This window comes from Diachasmimorpha longicaudata, chromosome 1 (genome assembly GCF_034640455.1).
Source record: "Diachasmimorpha longicaudata isolate KC_UGA_2023 chromosome 1, iyDiaLong2, whole genome shotgun sequence".
In the NCBI taxonomy this organism is placed as follows: domain Eukaryota; kingdom Metazoa; phylum Arthropoda; class Insecta; order Hymenoptera; family Braconidae; genus Diachasmimorpha; species Diachasmimorpha longicaudata.
In genome coordinates this window covers 9,233,323-9,253,481 of record NC_087225.1, presented here as the reverse complement: position 1 = coordinate 9,253,481, position 20,159 = coordinate 9,233,323, and the positions used below count along the sequence as shown (strand labels likewise).

The 20,159-nt window shown below is 36.7% G+C and overlaps 3 protein-coding genes across 10 annotated transcripts; 1 reads left to right on the top strand and 2 right to left on the bottom strand.

Moving 5' to 3' along the window:
• Nucleotides 1–9: 9 nt before the first annotated feature.
• LOC135160056 (sphingosine kinase 2) lies at nt 10–11,950 on the bottom strand. 4 transcript variants are annotated; one of them, XM_064116261.1, is made up of 8 exons: nt 11,582–11,950; nt 10,303–10,838; nt 4,029–4,380; nt 3,006–3,377; nt 2,489–2,733; nt 2,250–2,348; nt 2,014–2,153; nt 10–1,231 (listed from the first exon to the last, which is right to left on the bottom strand). In XM_064116261.1, exons 1-8 carry the CDS (start codon nt 11,752–11,754, stop codon nt 1,046–1,048), a joined length of 2,103 nt encoding a protein of 700 aa, XP_063972331.1. In that variant the 5' UTR covers nt 11,755–11,950; the 3' UTR covers nt 10–1,045. The 4 variants fall into 4 exon arrangements, with proteins under 4 accessions (XP_063972331.1, XP_063972484.1, XP_063972580.1 ...); XM_064116414.1 differs by having other exon boundaries at nt 11,389–11,722; XM_064116510.1 differs by having other exon boundaries at nt 11,522–11,722.
• On the top strand, nt 7,653–14,888 carry LOC135164622 (large ribosomal subunit protein eL18). The gene is made up of 5 exons (XM_064125184.1): nt 7,653–7,703; nt 13,025–13,129; nt 13,269–13,355; nt 13,983–14,189; nt 14,534–14,888. Exons 1-5 carry the CDS (start codon nt 7,668–7,670, stop codon nt 14,801–14,803), a joined length of 705 nt encoding a protein of 234 aa, XP_063981254.1. The 5' UTR covers nt 7,653–7,667; the 3' UTR covers nt 14,804–14,888.
• On the bottom strand, nt 14,593–20,001 carry LOC135161169 (uncharacterized). 5 transcript variants are annotated; one of them, XM_064118622.1, is made up of 10 exons: nt 19,856–20,001; nt 19,363–19,442; nt 17,935–18,049; nt 17,473–17,576; nt 17,203–17,274; nt 16,924–17,128; nt 16,519–16,760; nt 16,264–16,439; nt 15,771–15,915; nt 14,593–15,680 (listed from the first exon to the last, which is right to left on the bottom strand). In XM_064118622.1, exons 3-10 carry the CDS (start codon nt 18,023–18,025, stop codon nt 15,252–15,254), a joined length of 1,464 nt encoding a protein of 487 aa, XP_063974692.1. In that variant the 5' UTR covers nt 18,026–18,049; nt 19,363–19,442; nt 19,856–20,001; the 3' UTR covers nt 14,593–15,251. The 5 variants fall into 5 exon arrangements, with proteins under 5 accessions (XP_063974692.1, XP_063974771.1, XP_063974846.1 ...); XM_064118701.1 differs by lacking the exon at nt 19,856–20,001 and adding an exon at nt 19,567–19,654; XM_064118776.1 differs by lacking the exons at nt 19,363–19,442; nt 19,856–20,001 and adding an exon at nt 18,744–19,347.
• Nucleotides 20,002–20,159: the final 158 nt, after the last annotated feature.

The following is a 20,159-nucleotide window of genomic DNA, read 5'->3' as shown; positions in this document are numbered from 1 at the left end:
AAACCACTGTTTTATAAATTCAACTTTATTTAATACTTTGATCATCATTACTGGGACGGCTAATGACACTTGAGAATATGCCAAAAAAAACATCAAAAATATCGGAGAAACAATTCAGTTCGATAGGGAAGTGATGAATAAGGAGAAAATGAAACGGCTGTTTTATAAGTATTTCATTCAAATACTTTTGGAAGGTCGATGGTCAGAGCAACATGTAAAACTCGTTTTGTAGATATCTTTGCAAAATAATCATTCAGCACTTCCCTACAATCTTCATAACGTGTAAACGAAATGAAGCGTTTTATAATTCCCTAGTGATTGTTCATACAAATCGTGGATTCTAAAAAATATTGAACAGCAATTTTTCAATGTATTTTCTTTTTTTTAACTAGAAAACTCATCCGATCAACATTAACGAGACCTCGGCCAATAATTCAGTTGGAGAATGGGAAATAGAATTTGCTCTGGTTTTTCTAAGTGTTTGCTCATTGAAGAATCGGGATTAGTTTTGCAATAAATTCGTTCTCATTGCTGCGTAATAAAACATTCGGGATATGTCCGACAAGTTTGAAGGTCTTTGGGTATTAGAACTTAAAATCCTCATCAAATTCTTCCTTGAATGTTTCATAACGAATTTCAAAACCTCACATTAAAGCTCAATTAGCTGTATTTAATAAAATTTTTCACAAATACTCAATGATCTGGCTCCTCACGGTTGGCACATGCCTCCTAGGCCCTCGAAAATCTTACAATTATTTTCAAATCCTACTACTAATCGAACGATTAACACTAGTCAATTAAAATACAATATTTACAATCGGTATTCTCCCCGAATACATAACGAATGATCGAAGTGATCGATCTAGTCATCGAATTTGTCTTCCTTTTCCCTAAATTATTGAATTATCCTTCTTGATCGACAAAAAGGCCCAGGGAAGTCTCGAAAAATACTCTAGTGGTGCATCAGCAGCGGCTTAATTTATGAGCGTATTAATTTTGATTGAAATTCATCAAGTGCATAAAGTCAGTGTCCTCATGGCACTGGTCAAGGACTCATAACGTTTGCCAGAGAGGGGAAGACCTCAGCCTGCAGTGGTCCATAGTCCACCTCCTCTCCATCGACAGTCATGTGGCCATTTGTACCTTCCGGTTCGATACGAAAGGCTCTTACAGGTATCATTTCCACTCCAGGACAGGTTAAATGGCTGCCTGTACTCAATCCCAACAGGAACTTGTAAAGTAAAAAAATATCATCGTTCATTTTATTACGTGGAAAATAAGCAAATTAGTTGAAAGAATTTAGAATTTATTTCTGTTTCTATCCTATCTTACTGATCATATCACGGATTAGATAACGTTATCAGTTTATTACTGTCATGAATGAACACAAGGAATATTGTATTGATTTTTATTTGAATTTCTAGGATTTCTCACTGAAATTTTGAAGGTTAGGCGGCTTTGAATTTGTCCTTTTAAACCATCGAAATCTAGAACAGTGATGCAATCCTCAGGGGTTACGTGTCATTTTGAAGCATGAAAATGTGCCTTTCATAAAAAAACAATTTTTTAAACTATGTCATAGAGTATTTTTTGATAATTGAGGCCAATAAGTTGGACATTAATCAAATCTCATTAATTTTAAAAAGTCTGGTGATTGTTTTTAACACGTTTGTGTTCAGAAGAAATTGCTATAAGACTTTGTTATTCGAATGTTTTATCTTAGAAAAAAAAGATTATTACACAAATCGCGCTATCGGCCTCCAAGTCCGACATACTGACGAAAAACTGGAGAGAGAATTCTTTTTCAAGAGATATCAATCTCGTTTGAGTGTTTTGGAATGTTTCCAAACTTTCAATACTCCAATTCCGCCTAGTTTTTCATCCAATTCATTTAGTTCAATATTCTCATCTTTCAGGACAACGGGGAAATTTTAAATATTACATTGGGTAAAATATATGATATTACACTCATTATATTGAATTGAGAGCTTAAGGAATCGTGAAGTAATTTACCTGAAGTAGATTGGTACGTGTAATACCAGCTCTTATAATCAATAACCATATCACACCATCGGCCAGCTTTGCTCTCGGTGCGAGGAGGCAATCTTGACCGATATGTGACTGATACGCTGCGTGCACAATGACAAATTCACCTGGATAAAGGGATTATATTTCATTAAATTTAACGTGTCGTGATACGAGACATGTTGCAAGTCAGACTTCAATTGAACCGGCTGATAATTAAATACCTTGTATCTGTATCCAACTGTTCGAAAGTTGTGCAGTTAATGCAGGAAGCGATGAGGATGGACCGTACATCACGCGATTGCCGCCCTCGTTATCGTCGTCTATTGAATTAAATTCAATTAATTGGAGTCAGGAGATGAGTCTCAATAAGTGTGAAAATAATGCCATTAATGCCTCCCGGGGAATGTAAGCTTACCAGTAATGGAACAATTAATAATAATAACTTGTAAATGTCTGTCACCTGGTTTCGAATTATCGTTATCCTCCATACTGTGGTAACTCGATGCAGATCCAGTGCTGAAGTACGTAGATTTCCGTGATGTTGCTGAATAAAAACTATCTAATCTTGTCCGAGTCTGGGTCTCTGTTTCCAGTGCTAAATTCTCGGTGATAATTTCATTTTCGTCTAGATACATATCATCAAGATCATTCGTGCCTGAATCCAAAACATCGTGATAACTCTTGGATTCTCGAACTCCACAATATCTGAGAAAAAATTTACTGTTCATTTTTGTCGCTGTTAATTATGATTGTTATATTGATTTATCAATTCTGGTATTATCTGGAGAACAAGATGTTTTAAACGACAATGTGAATGAGAATTCCTATATTGATTTTATTTTCGACAAGCAACCTCAAGTAAAACGTAAAACAAAACGTAAAACAATTGCATAATTAGCAAAAATCCATTAAATCATTCTTTTATCTACTACAAAAGTAAAAAATGATTTGAAAATACAATTCACGTGAGTTCATACCTGTCGAGTTCATCTTCATAGCTCCTCGAGTGTGGAATAATGACCCCATCCTTAAAATCTTTATCGTAGATATTTCCATTACTCTTGCTCTCGACAATGGGCACTTTGTCACACGGTAAGTATGATACCCGTCCTTTGTACGTTCTTAATCCAATGAGCCTGGCTAAACTCCAAATGGTGAAGCGTTGGGCTCCAATGGCTCGCAGGCTTTCACTTTCAATGTCAATGTCTGCTAGGAATCCCCATCCAATGGATAAGAAGGAGAAGAGAATTTGATTGCGTGTTTCCACTCGAACAAGGTCCATAGGGGTTTGTCTACTCTTCACGACGGATAGGGCACTTATCAGCATCGGATTCGAGTCGTATGGCTCCCTAAATCCCAGAGAGAAATGCATTTTTGGCATTACTTATGGGGGGAAAATATTTGAAACGCTATGAGAACAAATTACACCGAGGAAGAAGTCCATTCCGTGTCTCAATTTTTTTCTTCTCATTTTGTATTTATAAATTATCTGAGTGTCCCTCATCCCATAAATATCCGATATGAAGCTTTTGTTTTACCTAAACCCTTCCCCTATTAAAAGGCATCAGACAATAAAACTCGTGCCTTAGAAAGCCAATGCTCTCGCCCATACGACGGAAAAGAACTAGGAAGGAAACAATCGATGAGAGAATGGCGTATTTGAATGTATGTGTACACAGATTTAATGACTCCTGAATCAACAAGTTGAGTGTAAATATTGAATGTATCACTACGGTATGAAGTAGTCTCCAGTTTCATTGAAAATTATAAACCAAAAGTTTATCTCTCTATTCACCAAAACATGTTTTCCGTACACGAGAAATTATTGTCATCATGTTGTTAATTCATTAATTCACTACGTCAATGATTTCAATCAGAGATAGAATAGGAATAGGTAGAGATAAAAATAGGAATATTTAATCTGTGAGGAATAAATTATTACGGAAAATTAATATTGTTCGTTTCTTCCTGGATGATTTTGTTTTCGCATACTGACTCACCCCTTGGCGTATGCAATAGACTTGGCTAATCCATTTCCCGATCCACAAGGGATAATGCCCAGCGGCACTTCCCTCAGTGCTTTATCCCAATCTGGTCTCTCTAAAAGTCCATTAACAATTTCAAAGACAATTCCATCACCCCCGACTGATAATATACCACTCCACTGATATATATCCCTCGTTCTGACAAATTCCCGGGCATAATTGGAGTGCTTTGTGATATGTACGTCATAGGTTTTCTCGGATTCCGATAGAATTGGGTGAATTCGTCGCTGGAACAGCTCCTTCCCCCTGCCAGGACCAGACTTTGGATTCAGGAGAACGAGAATTTTTTTACGCTCACCTGTGCATGCTGAAATAGAAAAGTCGAATTGTTATAATTATTCTTTTTTTTCTATTTCATGGAAAAAATAGCTAAATCATAGCTGTTTGCCTTTTCAAATCAATAATTTATGAATATTGTGGTTTAAGTTATCCATTTTTTTTAATATGAAGAATTTCCAAATCTATATAGGCACTCGATCATCCTTGAGACCTGTAATAGGCGCACTTCGTCAATTAAAAAAACCAAACTGATAAGTGAGTTTATATATCGCTCTCATTATTAATCTTCTGATCAATTCACTCAGAGTCCACAAAGCAAAAAAAGATCAAAGATCAAAATCTTATGATCTCCATAAGACGCAGCAAACCAAAACAGAACTTTGATCAGTGGAATTTCGTGCTCTACCAACAATGCACAACGTAATATTTATCAATTGTCCCCGTGAAAATGTCAAAGAATTCTCGAACGTCATTTGATTGAAGATCAATCATCTGATGGCATTGAATGGCTTCCAAAAATGGCACAATGACCATGAGCGACTCATTAATCATCAACAAGATGAATGAAGCTAAAGAGATGATAGAAATATGGGAATGTCACCCACTGAACATTCTGAATGTTCGGCAAGAAAATTTTCTGTGGACAACGTCAAATGTGTAATGAAAATTGAACAGAATTGCAACACATAACACCGAATGACTCTCGAGAACTTAAACTAATAATAATGCTATTTATTCACTGGGTGTCATGATCCTACGAGTTTGAATAGACAATTCATCCCATCAATGGATCAGAAAATTTTGAAAAAATAGGAATCAACTGTTAATGCTCTGAATGTGATGAAGATATTGAAAATGCTGATGGGACACCCATTGCGCGAACTCTCTAGAGTTAATCCGTCTTGACATTAAAATTCCAATAAAAATTATAGACACGTTGTCCTCTATTGCGGCAAAATCATATTTAATCATAAATTATTCATCAGATGAGTACCAACGATATTTAATATCATCAAAGTCTGTTGGGGCGACTCGGGGATAACTTATATTGTTTTTAATGGCTCTAGATTGGACGTATATTGAATGTCATCGTGTCACGTTCCACTTCGCTCGGTTGATTGTTTCATCTCTCGCGTGATTTCTCATTTCTACTTTCAATTAATTCTCTCACATCGAGAGAATCGCTATTCCCCGCTTGAATCGCAGTTCCGCATTAAATAAAATTGATTTGTTATTGTGTAAACTCCAGTGCTGTGATCGCACGTCAGAAATCATAACGTCAATCAATAAAAAATTGATTATTACAAGAAGAATAAAAAAACATCGCCAGTTTTGAATGTACAATGAGTCGCAACACCTTTGCTCAGTATAATTAAACCTGATAAATGTCATTTGTATTTTTTTTCTATGATCCTTGAGCATAAGATATTTCTCGAGAAATTAATAATGAGAGAAAAACACAGAAACGCGTCAGTTTCGTCGGTGAAATAAAATGGTATTTCGAGATGATATTTAATGGATATCATTCTGATTAGCTCATCATGTCTGCAGTTTTGTCTATTTATGATACATGTATTTGTTTATTTTCATTGCCAATTCCTTTTAATTCGTTCCATTCGAAATATCATTTTTTTTTTCTAGTTTTTATATTGTTTTCGTATTTTTCTCATTATGACTTCATAATAAAAATAATAACTGGTCATAATAAACATAAAAAAAGGTATTTGTTGATTTGTCCTAATTTTCTTAGTTGAATTAAATCTATGAATTTGATTTTTGTAATTCCTGGACATAACTGAAAGTACAAGCATCATTAGTTATCTTTGAAAAAATTGATTTTTAACATAATTTAGAAACTCATAACTCCTTTTAGTTAAAACTGTTCTGGAAGATAATTTTAGTGTTCAAGAATGTTTTTATAAACACACAGGTATGAGTTTATAAAGAACCTCAGAATTTATAAATCCGGAAGCAAACACCAGCAATAATTCTGCATACCATTTGCCACAGGATAAAACCCTGACATAGGCGGAGAAAACCGAGCGTTTCGGAGTCACATCCAACATTCACTCGCATAATACCGCGGAAGGGATTGTAAACCGGTGAAAATGTGCAAACCATTAAACTTTTGCCTGCGGTAACCGCTTGCACCATCCATTTACCAAGAGGACGTAGTAGTCGAGTGGTCAATCTCACATTATCATAAGTTTTTGTCAAACATTCCGTGATCTAATAAGATGGCAGTATTTTTTTTCTACGGAAAAATCAGTTTTTGAGATTCTAGTGTCCGGTAGGAGAAACAAAAGCAAAAGGGTATTCCAGCACCCACTGATTTATCCTGGCATTGGTATCCTTTTGAGTAGTTTTAAATTTACCTAGATACCTCTAGACTTAACGGTGAAAGAAAATTTTATTCAGACTTGTTCGCGTAGACAAACACCAGTCGCATAAAAAAAGGAAATTCTGCTACCTCATTTCAATTCGGAGATATGCAGGAAACAGTGAATTGGAAGTTGACTCAACCTTGTTCCTAGCAGTCTGTCCTATCCAATAAAGTTACTGCATAGCGCTCTTATCGCTCCACGACGTAGAGCAAGAATTGACCGAGTAAACGCGCGTCAACTTGGCGAGGTGATAAACGAGGGGCAAAAAAACGTACTTGGTGAAGACGAAGGATTAACACAATTTTGCATAGTCTCACCTCGTGCGATTTTTATGCAATTTCGCGAGGAGATGAATCACGAGTGAATGAATACTCTTTTGGAGTTTATCAGCATAAAATCGTTTGTCTGAATTGCGTTGGAAGTTATTGAAGAGAAATAAGAGACGGGTATTTTTATCAAATTGATGAAATTCTCTGGATCACGCGATTTTACAGAAATATTCTCTCATTGAAAATATAAAGAAAAGGGACATATTAAGAATGAAAAAATCCGATGGGAACTGCAACTTATATGATCATTCGTCGTCAAGAGATTGCGCACGAGTTGGAGCTAATGAGTTAACTGCAGACAGATGCCTCATTCAAGAGTATGAGGCGAAGGGTAGAGCACACTGGGTGCTAATGAACGATAGGCGAGTGGAATGAGGAGAACTTCATTTATTTTTCAATCAAAACAGCTGTTACGTGTAATATACCAACCACTTCTGGACGTTTGCCAATATGTCTTTTTTCTCGCCAATTTTGGGGCTTATTATTCATCGGTAGAGAGACAGTTGAAAAGTCAGTTCATTACCAAATGCAGCAGGTGCTGAGATAAGCTGACTATTTGTCATTATACAAGAATGGATTTCTGATCTTAGAAACACGAGGAAATGTTCTCAATACATTCATCGTTAATAGACTCCAAGGTACATGAGATTTTTTTCTGATGAATTCAGACTAAGTCTATGTTATTTCTAAAATACTTATAAACCTATACTTTTTGGAAAAAATGGTCACAAAACTCTTTAACTTATCTCCAAAAAGCTGTGAATTTTTTGCTGCGAAATCAATGTGAAAGTGATTTAATTGTGAATATTTCTGAACTGCACTTCTGTCGAACTGATATTTCGAGGTCAATTGATACCGTCGGGTTCGGACATTGGGCTTTTCGCTTTATCGATTAATTCCATATGGTTGCACCAAAACGAAGTGCCTCTGTGACGCAGAAGGTCTAGCTGGACGGTTGCACACACGCGAGGCAATGAAGCTCAGGGGCTCACAATAAATTAACGAGGCTTGATCTTAGGCAACGGTTGGGTTCGATACGGAACGGGTTGTTTTGAACCTCTCTCTCTCTCTCTCTCTCTCTCTCCTCTGTTCTCATAAATCGTTGACCGGGTCACTCGTAAAACTCGTCCCTTGGAGGATTGATGTGACGGGAATCGATCAAAATTCAGTCGATAAAGGAAATTGAGCCTTCCAAGGCGATCAACTTCTTCGGAAGTAATGGAATGGTTGATCATAAAGTGAAGATTGTGGAGAATTATTATTCAGCCCATTTATCGACAAGGTTTTTCTGAGTTATTGATCGACGAATAATCGAGAACAAGTCTCTGCAAAATTTAATAGAAAGGGTATTTTTCAAATTTTATTCCTGCAATTAATTTGATAAATATATTTGAATCTCAAATTCTTCAACAATATTTTTGAGACCTGGAGTAGACGTTATGGATAATGAATAAAATGTTCTCCGAATACTGATTTAATTTTAAATAAGGAGAACTGGAGCAACGATTTACTGTTCACTAAAAATTTTATTCCTAAAGTCAGAGCCTTGATTTGAAACTGAACTATGGGTTTTTTGAAGACGCCAAATACAGTGACAGTCGAAGAGTAAATAGGAAATGAAGAGATTATGAGGATATACAACAAATGGATGATTAGATTCCCAGTTATCAAATTAAGATATAAATAAACATGCTATGTCTTCGCATTTCATTCTCATTGTTGATCTTCTGATCGATTCATTCGAAGTTCACCACGTCAGCTGACTTTTGCACTCTCCTAACAACCGAGAACGTAATTGTTAGCAATTATCTCCATAAGAATTAAAAAAAAATCTTTTCCACAAACTTCACTTAATTATGGATTAATCATCGAGTGGGATTCGCAAGAAGTCAATTCAAATCGACATTGAGTGTCTCCTAAACATGGAGTGGCCTTGAGCAACCTAGTAATATTCAGCAAAATAAAAAAGTTAAAACGGCGAGAGAAATTTTAGGTTCATCATGTTACACGAAACTCATTAGCCCAATATTGGAATTCCAAAATAAAAAAATTGGCTCCTCTTTCTTCCACGACATGAAATTTCTAGCGTAAATGGGGGCGAGTGTCAGCACATGAGTCAGAATGACAATCGAGGAATAAAACAAACAGTAATGAGACTTGTACCCTCGGGCTTATGGCGTTATGAGTTCAAGTGGGCAACTCCGTCTCTCGGAAAAGTAATTGAAATCCTGCAATTCCCACAAAATTCTCCACCAAACTATTCCGCATTCATAATGTATGTATCTACAAAAAAAGGCTTTTTCGTCAGGCAGGTACCGAGTTGAGAGCCTCAGTGCGTATTCAGCTTGTTACATAATAACCCCTGCTCATCACACGTGTCTACGTCCGGTGGATCTTTCCTCTCTCTCGGTAACAAATGAAAAAACCGATTTAACGTGTTCGTGCGCGAGTAAATTCATGTTTTGATGGTTGCCTGTAGAGATAATTGACGGCCTCTGTTCTATTATCACCGACTGAAGTACACATTATTGTTTTTCATTACAAATGTTTTTTTTTCGATGGATATACAATCTACGCTGGCGAAATTCTTTCAAAAATAAAATTTCCTGCAAGAAAATGTTGGTGAAGTTTTTATAAAAAATTTCCTAACTAAAAAAATTATTTCATAGTCGCCTTTTCCACAATTTCATAATTAAAAATTTGCCAAGTAGTAAAATAAGATGACGAAGCATCGAATTTTGTGGTAGAAGAAGGCATTGAATATTTCCTGCGGGTTAGAACATTTCTTGCACACCACATTTTATGTCACCTTGCAAATCGTTGGGTTTCAGGACAATGGAATATCCGCGAAATGAAAAAATAACAACGAGTTTGGCGCATTTTTCCTCATACACCTCAGTCTCACTGACATAATTGCTGTGATAACGAAAAAAATACATTGTATTTTCTTCCTGGGTTTTTCTCTAGAAAAACGTAATTTTCTTTTATACAAAGGCGAATAAATGGTTCTCCCTGACGGAAAATATGGGATTTGAAGAGATTTATCAACAGCCTGTAGTAAATACTGGTGCATTTTTGTAGCAGAAGACACTATTTCAATAAATGTCAGTAAGGAAATAAACTAGAAGACACGATTACTCGCTACACACAAAAACAAATGAGACCTAAGTGAAACTGAAACGTTGAAAAAAAATCAAGATTCACAGGCCAGAGAAAAGAAGAAATATATTAACTCACCATTCAATAAATCATTGAGATTTCCGTGACTGGGGCTCATGAGATTCCAGGGTATCGCCACCCTCCCCACAAGACACTTGATAGCTAGCCTCCACCGACTAGCTTCCCTCAAATTGTCCTCATACTTATCGAACGATCGAAACCTCAGTGTTATTGTCGTTCTCTCACGTCTCCTCGCGCCCTTAACACGTGCTTTTTTTAGTGTATAGGCATAAATATAGAGATAAACCGATGTATCAAGTTCGTCCCAAGTGCTAAAGCCCTCGGAGGACGACTCGACGAGTCTGAGTTGACTTTTGGAAACACTTGGACGACATGCACAGCTCCCCGCACTCCTCCTCTTGGATCTCATGCATCTGCATCCGATTATATCGCTCAATCCTATAGTCTCTGTCTTCGTCCCTCCATTGCTCTCCTTCTGCAGGCTCAGGCCTTTATCACTTAATTTAACTCTGTAATAGGTGTTCTTCTTCGATGTTATGTAGAATGTCTCCTCGAGAAGGGTACTCGAACGCACCGTCTCCTCATCCATGATTCTAGTGTAAATATTATTGTTCTCGATTTATCAAAATTGTCCAATCATTTCGAGAGCATTATCACGATTTATTGAGTGATTATTACATTCACATAACTTCAGGAGGAAAATCACAATCCCTCATTTATTCAATTATTATTCAATTCTATTCCATCACTTTGAATGGACAAAATTATATTATATTTCAACTAAAAAGGTTAGGCGAAGAAAGAATTATAAGACAGGAAGTAATGTTTGAATTGTATCTGCTATGAACTTGAATGAAGAACATTTGACATGTCTTCTCTATTATTTGATCGATTTGATAATGAAAACTTTTCTCAGGAACTTCCAATTTCCTATGATATTACTAGCATTTGGTAAATTGAACAATTACACTTAAAAACCGTTCACTATTGTTAGTATTTCGCAAATGTGAGACATACATAAATCCATAGTTTACAATTCTCCATGATCTTTCAATTGAAAAATTCAATTGGCCAGAAAAAATGAACTAATTTTCCCAATTTGGAATTTAAACAGAAAGTCGTACGATTGAAAGGACAACTCACAGACAATGTTTGACAGATTCAAAACGACCTCAAGTTTCCTCTTCATAATCTCATGCACTCTAATGTGGACAATTATAATGTCTTCTTGAAATACCACTGAGAATTTGATAAAATTATTAATGTAAAAAATTACAATTAAAAAAATTGTGCAATTGTTTACAGATTCGAGGACGTAGAAAATATTTAGATCCACCTCAGCTCTTCCCTCAAATTGAATTCTTTCATTCCCGTTGCAATGCGACGAGCAGACCCATTGATACAAGGGGTTGCAGGGTGAATCCCTCTCCCCGCACTCTCCCTGGCTTTATTTCGTACACCGCACGATATAACACTGCACTCTGATTGCAATCCAGGAAATGATAACATGGGACTTTGAGATTGTCGTTGATGACTATCAATGCGATAGGGTTTAACAGAGAATTCGTTCGATGGAGTCTTATTATTGATAAATTCCTAATTGGACCTCTGGGGATCCAGAGTTTTTGAGTGAAAGGGTTGATCGCAATGATGATCGAGCCGGCTTACGTTCTTCACGGCGTCCTTCGAGCTACTGGAACTGGCCGACGCTGTTCTGATGTTTCATGATACCTCTTTCTCTCTCACTCTCTGGGAATGGCTTCTCCCCCTCTCATGTGGGGGGAGAGACTTGTCGCATTCTAGAGCAGTTGGTTGATGTTTTGTGGGAGAGTGGGTGGAGGCATCTTACGGGGAGAAGCCATCGGTTGTCCTGAAATGGGCTCGGTAAAACAGGGTTTATTATGGGGTCTCCGAGCCGTAACTGCTGCACAGACTAATAATTGAGAAACATTTCTAGAAAATCGGTTAATAGCTTTTTTACTACCATACAATGTTGCATGGAGATAATTATTTAAGCTGAGAACCAAATGGCCCCAAGGTCATTTCAATAGGTAGCGCAAAATTTTGAGTAATTATCAATAAAAAAAATAGGTCACCGAGTTAAAATTTAGATGCACTTAAAAATCATTTAGTTTTGGTTTTCGAACCATTGGATGGGATCGGCACACATATGTGTTATTTACTACTGTCGAGAGAGAGAGAGAGAGAGGCATCAATTTACCCTCTGTTCTGTTAGAATCGGCAATACGAGTAACAAGGTCGTTAGTAGTAATAGGATTAATTTGTAGGGTTTGGGATTTATGGGGCGCAATAAAACCCGTGAAAGAGTAGTGGGAGGGTCTCGAGGTGACCCTTTGCAGTTGATACTATTTTTTATTTTTCCTCATAAGCACCCAATCGACGATATTGCCTGACGGAGAATCGTTTGTAGATTGATAATCTATCAATATCTCTAATAAGGTTTCGTAATCCTCGTAACATTTCTTCATTATTTATTTTTCCAAACGTTTATTGATAAATTGACGAATAGTTATTGAGTGAAATTGAAACTTTTTCCCGAATTTCAATGAATTAATTGTTAAATTTCATCACGTAATTGCTAAAAAAGTGACTTTGTCGATGAATAGAATTGCAGGTTAAGATATTCCCAATAATATTGATGGTGTTCAAATCAGAAAAAAGATTCATCAATTCAGAGTATAATTTATACGAACTTCGCAAATTTCATTGAAATAAATCGATAAGTAATTCGTTAGACAGAAATTTGAATAATCCTTAGGAATGGCGGGCAGACGCTGCTAGCGACATCTCATCAACTTCCGCTTTCCTTTCTAGGTGTGCGAACTACGAAGGCTACGTGGTTCTTTTCCGCTTGGTCAAAATGGTGAGAGTTTGAGAAATTTATAGCTTCTCGATTAAAATCCGTAAAAATCCGCGATTTGCGTTGGAATTTCACGACGCAATGATTAACAAGTGAAATTAACTATACGTGATTATTAAACAACAATGTTATTTATTTACAGGGTATCGACATCAACCATAAACACGATCGCAAAGTACGGCGAACTGAACCCAAGTCTCAGGATGTCTACCTGCGACTCTTGGTCAAGGTAAATGATTTTATAAATATTTTAATCCTTTAATCATTGTCAAGGGGTTAATCATGACATAGAAAATGTAATTTTCGAGTATTGGTAGGAAAATTACATTTTTTGGGGGTGGAGGGTATGAGCTTTGAGGTTAGGATGTAGAAAATATTCAATACACATGTTTAGATAATCAGGTGTCTATTGAATGCTTGTACTGACAATTACAGTAAAATTGACACTTACGATTTTTTAAACATCTAGGATTACTTAATTTAAGATTGAATGGGATAATATCGATTTTTGAAATCGTACTGCTCCTTTGTGAGGAGTCTGGGCGAATTTCATCCAGGAGTTTCTTTATCGGTTGTGAATATTTGCAAATGAAAATTTACTTAATCTGCGAACTGCACTCTGTGTCTGTCCGACATTGGACTGGTCCAATTTGAATGTTCGCTAGATTGAATAGTCGGCTTTCCTATTCTGGTTCTTGGAGTTCACTGAGAGTCAATTATTCTAGCCGATACAATTGATTTCAACTTTACGATTTTTAACATAAATGAGTCGAGCGGAACGAACGTTTGTTTAATTTATGAGGATGAATTAGTAGAGGTGTTGCTGAAAACTAACTATTGATTTTTTTTAATACAGCTGTACCGTTTCTTGGCAAGACGTACTAATGCCAAATTCAATAAAATCATCTTGAAGCGACTCTTTATGAGCAGAATTCACAGACCGCCAATTTCCTTGGCACGTGTTGTGAGGTTTATGAAAAAGCCAACACGCGAAAACTGCATTGCTGTGGTTGTCGGGACAGTCACCGATGATGCCAGGATCTTCGAAGTGCCCAAGCTGACGGTGAGTGTATTATCAATAAAATTGTCTGCAATCTCATCTCAATTACATAAACTATAGAGTTATTTGAAGATTGTAAATATCTTGTCTGCAAATAAATATTCATTATAGAATATTTATTATTTACTTAGTATTACAAAAGAAGGGGAGATATCTTTTTGAGAAAACAAAGTTCTGTGGAAGAAATATTTGCTTTGAAGCCAACTCATTATTACATTACATTATTACACTGAGGGGAAGATGTCTTGAATTTTTTGTAGAATTTCATTTTCATAGGGATATTCGAGTACAAATTTTATAATAACTTTTGCACATTTTTGTTCATTCAATTCTATATGTCAATTTAGGTTTGTGCCCTACGTGTGACCGAGAAAGCCCGTGGTCGAATCCTCAAGGCTGGTGGCGAAATCATCACCTTCGATCAATTGGCGCTAAGAGCACCTACAGGAAACAAGACAGTACTTGTGCAAGGACGCCGTAACGCACGAGAAGCCGTTAAGCACTTTGGACCAGCTCCTGGTGTACCGCACTCTCATACCAAACCCCTGGTTCGCTCGAAGGGCAGAAAATTCGAGAGGGCTCGTGGTCGCAGGCGTAGCTGCGGTTACAAGAAATAGACGACCACTATATTTATTCTGCCTCGAGTAATTTTTTCCCCTTTTTTGTAGAAAAACTCTGAGGAAATAAATTGTGATAATCGTATTTTTTGTCATTATTTTTTCAATTTGGGTTTTTCCTGTAGATTTTTTTCAATAACAATAGAGTTCAAATTACATGAAAATAAAATAATTTTTAGACTAATTTCACATCATTTACATAAACATTAATTTACATCGTAAAATTATATAAAAACTCAACAGTACCCTTAAAGGGTTTGACCGTTAAAATCTCATGGTTTATGACAGTAAAGCAATGTCCATTTATTTTCTCCAAATATCGTTCAATCTCATCATTTGAAACTGTCTTCATAGAAGATAATAACAATAAATGTATTTGAAACTTCAAGTTATAAATTTTTGCAATACAAGCGCTTTACATTAATGACAAATTTATTGGTCATGGATCTCAACTGATTTTCTCGGCACTCTCCCCCAATTCGTCTCCCGGTTCCCCATCATCCATCTTCTCCTCGTCATCATCCTCTTCATCAGCTGGAAGTACTTCCGGAAAATAGGCATTAGCTTCTTCCACGGCAACATCTGTATTTTCACTCACATGATACGGACCAATGCCGGCAAATGTGAGGAAGGCCTCAGAACCCACTTTTCTTACGACACAAACGAACGCCTCGTATCCAGTCTTTTCCTCGGCACTAGCGTCGAACTGTTCAATAGAATTCGCTAGGAGTCTCGCCTCCCCGGGTTTATCCCTCTCAAAAATGCCGAAGTGCAGGACTTCAGATTCTTGCATCGCGAGGACTATTTTTAGTTCGTTTTTTCGAGTGCTGTCGAACTTGAAGACCATTATCGGGGCTTTTTCGGTCTTATCTTCATACTATAATATAGTTTTTATGTTAAGGATATTTATACGTATCAGGGACATTTTGAATATTCGGTTATTCTGAGAAGAATGAGGATGACTCACCGGGAAAGCTGTGTCGAGGTACTTCTTGAATACCGTCTTAAATAGGGCTATTTTATTCAGAGCGTTTGGTGTTGCCCAGACGACTGGAAATATAAAATTCTCTTTTCCTATGGGGATGGACGCTGGCTTATGACGCTCTGCAAAACTTGAACAATTATAATTATTAAGTATTTATTCATTAATCAAGCGAGGACTATTATAAGCCGTAAAAATTCTCTGGTGGTTGAAGGTATATTTTGCACGTATCGAAAATCTGCATCTGTCTAAAAATTAATTGCTGTAAATTCAACTCATCAATTAATTCAATGAGGCCTATTTCGAGTCACAGAACCGACTTGAATAATTATAATTTGAAAAAAATTATTTCTTGAGCACTCAAAAGTCGATGATTGCAATTGTAACTGATCCGTTTTCGAATAGTCATTCATGCCTTCATTTCAAAGGAATTCTCTCACATTTAAGTTTAGTTAAGAAGACCTCTTTGAAGACATACCATCCCTCGGGAATCTCGTCGCCAATAAGTGGCAGTCGTGGTTCCCCGAACAATAAATTGAGCAGATATTTTTCCACGTCCATTTCTGGTCGGTTTTCCCCCACCTTCAATCGCATGAACATGCATTTGCCTTCTGTGAGAAGTTGCTTGACCTCCGGGGTGACTATCCAATCAGTCTAATATCACATATAAACATGATTAATTTCATGAATTGGCAAAAATATTAATTTCCAATATTTCCATCATCTAATGAACCTGTGTAAATATTTCGGCGATCAAATTTTCATTCAATCGCTTCCTGATCTCTTGCTCAACTGTGTAGTTATCAGGGAGAACATTCTCTACTAAATCCACGTAAGGTGGACTCGCTCTCTTGTCTCTTCTGTGGCCCTCTTCATCCTTGAAGATCCATGGGTATAGGAGTAGACAAGTTTCGTCGAGGAGAGATGTCATCAGGTGATGCATCTCTGCTTCATACCGTGCCACAGCTTCGGACTCTGAGATTTTGGTTCAGATTAAATTTTATTTCTTATTTATCCAATCAGGGATTACACCTGAATATTTTAGACTAATCATTCAATTTATAATGAAAATCCATAATAATTTCCTTTCTCATTCCATCGAATTCTGCAATGACATCATGTATACTGAACCACCAACCTTTTTGCGCCTTTTTAGCAGCCTCTTTAGCAACTCTCTCTTCTTCAAGTATCTTCACCCGGTTCTGCTCCTCAGGACTCCTCTCTGAGACCGGAATACAAAATTCGTGATCTTCGTTTTTCTGAACTTTATGAATCTCATCAGTCAGCATTTTTTGAAGTTCAGGGCAGTATGCACCAAACATCAAGTTCACCATCATTCCGTTCTAAAAATAGCAACGATTATTTGATATATAATTCATAAATTTTTCCACATGGATTATTTCAAATGAAAATTTACATGAATAAACATCCAGGTGGGCTCACTCTTTCCCCTGAACCTTTCGAGATCAGAGATATTGTCGCACTTAGCCTGGAATAAAGACATGAGAATGAAAATTTAAAAAACTTGGTGAATTCGCTGGGATATTTTATTAATTTCTTGTTAACTTCTTTTGAAAACTGTGTCATTAATGAATTCAATAGGAAAATTTAATTCATCAGGCGTGTCTGTATTTTTTTGGCATGGCGAGGAATAAACATTTATTAATGAAATTATTGTTTTCTTTACTATCGCATAACTGAGAAGATCTCCACCAATTTCCATTTTAATTTTCTTGAGGATGCTGACCATTCCACTGCAGGGTCCACACCAATCCGAATACACATCCACAACTGATGGAACAGAAAGGGAAGTTGATAAATTATTTCAGTAAAAAGGGAAATCTGATAATCACCCGTCCGAAAAATTTAATAAAAAAGCTCCCAATTGGTGGAGCAGTGTTCTGTGACTGCCACTAATAAAAATAAGAAAGTGTAAAAAACACGAATGACATAATGAATAATATCATATCAAATATCTCATTTATGATTATATATAAGTATTATAATTACATATAATTATAAATCAATCATGTAATAGATTATATGTGTGTATATTATTTATTATAACGCTGCGAAAAAACGTTGAACTGAATATCTAAAAACCAATTCCTCTTACTGCCACCAACATCTCAAATAATTTGAAATTTACCAACAAGACCCTTTCGTTCCAAGATCTTCGTCCACTCTTCATCAGTGGAAACTTCTGTTTGTAGAGCGGCGGGTGCCGCTTTCTTCGCCATCCTCCTCTTCCCCTTGAGCCCACCCTGGACATTCAGAAAAATGTGAATTGACTTGCATTAAAAAAAATCCAGGACTGCAAGAATTGCACTAAAGAGATGGAAATGAAACAAGTGTTACCCCTCGTCCCTTCAACATCTTCCTTGTCTATTCCTTCACAAATTTCCCGAAATAATTTTTATTCCTAATCGAATAACGTTGGGGCCCACGCGCACTCGTAGGAGTGCATTCTTAGACTGGAGAACCGGGCGTTTATGGCAGCGGTGCTTGAGTCTTTTGGCGTGTCCTCGGGAGTCGCATCGACATCGAGCAAGGCACGCGACGTCACGTGGATAAATATTAAGACCCAGCAGGGGTTGAAAAAAAATGAAGGTTCCTCCAAAGAGGCAACAGAGAGAAGCTAATTATAGTTAGGGAGGAAGGAGTGGAAAGAGCAGAACTGAAGAAAATAAAGAGCACATCCACCCCTATCTGTGATCATGATCGAACCAGTGGAGATATTTATTCGAATCTGCTGGAAATATGTTCTTATCTCTGATTCAATCTCTGGCCAATTCAGAGCTTTCAATGTTTATTAATGATCGCTAGATTTCTGAAGACATTTTCCATTTTTATTGGTAGTGGAAAATTCTTGACTTGACAATTCTCATCAGACTTTTGGGGAAATTTCGGCAATGGTAAGGTCTGACTGTTCAATGTCGCACTGCATTCTTTACTTACCTGGAGAAACCCATCGATTTCGGATTGAAAATCGGAAAAATAAGTCTATGAAATGTACTCTCATGAAATTAATCTTATTATTGTTCATTTAACTCGTCGATAGTCATTCGGGTTGCTGCAACCCCCTTCCTAATCTTGATCACGTATTAAATGATTTAATAAAACAAAGACGACACTCTTGGCGGGACATTCTGAATATTCCGTTAATGAGATGCTCATGCTCAGAAATTCAATGACTGGGAAGCTTATCGCCCATTACGTCATTGCAGTTACAAATTAATATCGCAGAATCAAGGGAAGACGGCGACCTATTTATTCATTAATTGCTGGGTTTTCTATTTTTTACGGATTTGGAGATGTTGAGCATATCATCAAAAAATTGAATTGGCTTCAACTGTTGTACCGCCTTGGTGATGATTTGATCTTTTTCTCTACATATCCGACACTGTTACTCATGAAAAACCAAATTTCTTTTGCTCTTCACGACATCATCAATTCATTCTTTAATTACTTTCTCAATTCCCCAACTTTTTCCCACTTTAAATCCCTAATTTACAGCTCGAACTACCTCTACTCGTAACTTAACTAAAAAACTTTTGCTTATCCTGGCATAAGGTACCTGGAGTTATTTCTTATTTGCACTGCGTGACACGATTTCCTCCCAGCCGTAAATTTGCCGTATTTCCAAGACCAATTTGCCTGAAAATAGACCAGAATGTAATGAATGCCTAGCATATCTATTCTACCTAATTGCCTTGTCACAAACATAAAATAAATGTATATGCATGGTATTTTCTTGCTTATTTACATCAGCTAATGGTACCTGAATCGATAATATTTATTCGGTGTACATGGAATCTGGTATCTTCTTGCACGCTACGCTTATTCGTGACACCAGAATAATACATGTGATTTAATGCCCAATGATATGCCAAATAACATTCGTGTTACCTCTTTGTGATTAAGCTCTCAAAATAACAAGCAGTTTTAATTCTTTGAATTTTCGTCGAACGAAGGACAGTGCTACCAATAAACCGTATCAACTGCTAAATATTATTAATAAATTACTTGGAGAAATATATTTCTGTCAATATTATTCATGCGATACTCACGTGCAATCACATTGTCGAATGTTGAGAAGATACGAAACACTTGTTATTCCAATGTGAAAAGATTTTTGGGGTATTTCCGGGTTCGATATAACGCGCAGTTTTTTGAGGTGATGGGCTTCTCACGTGAAACGGAAACATCGAAGGGTTGCCCGGGATACAGGTATTTCGTATGTGGAGTGCCTGGAGGGCATCAAGGGGTTTTCAATACTTCCTGGCATAAAATTTGTACTTCATTTTTATTCAAGAATTTATACTCCCATTTCCCCTCATTAAACAAGAATATTATATTTTTATTTATTTAATA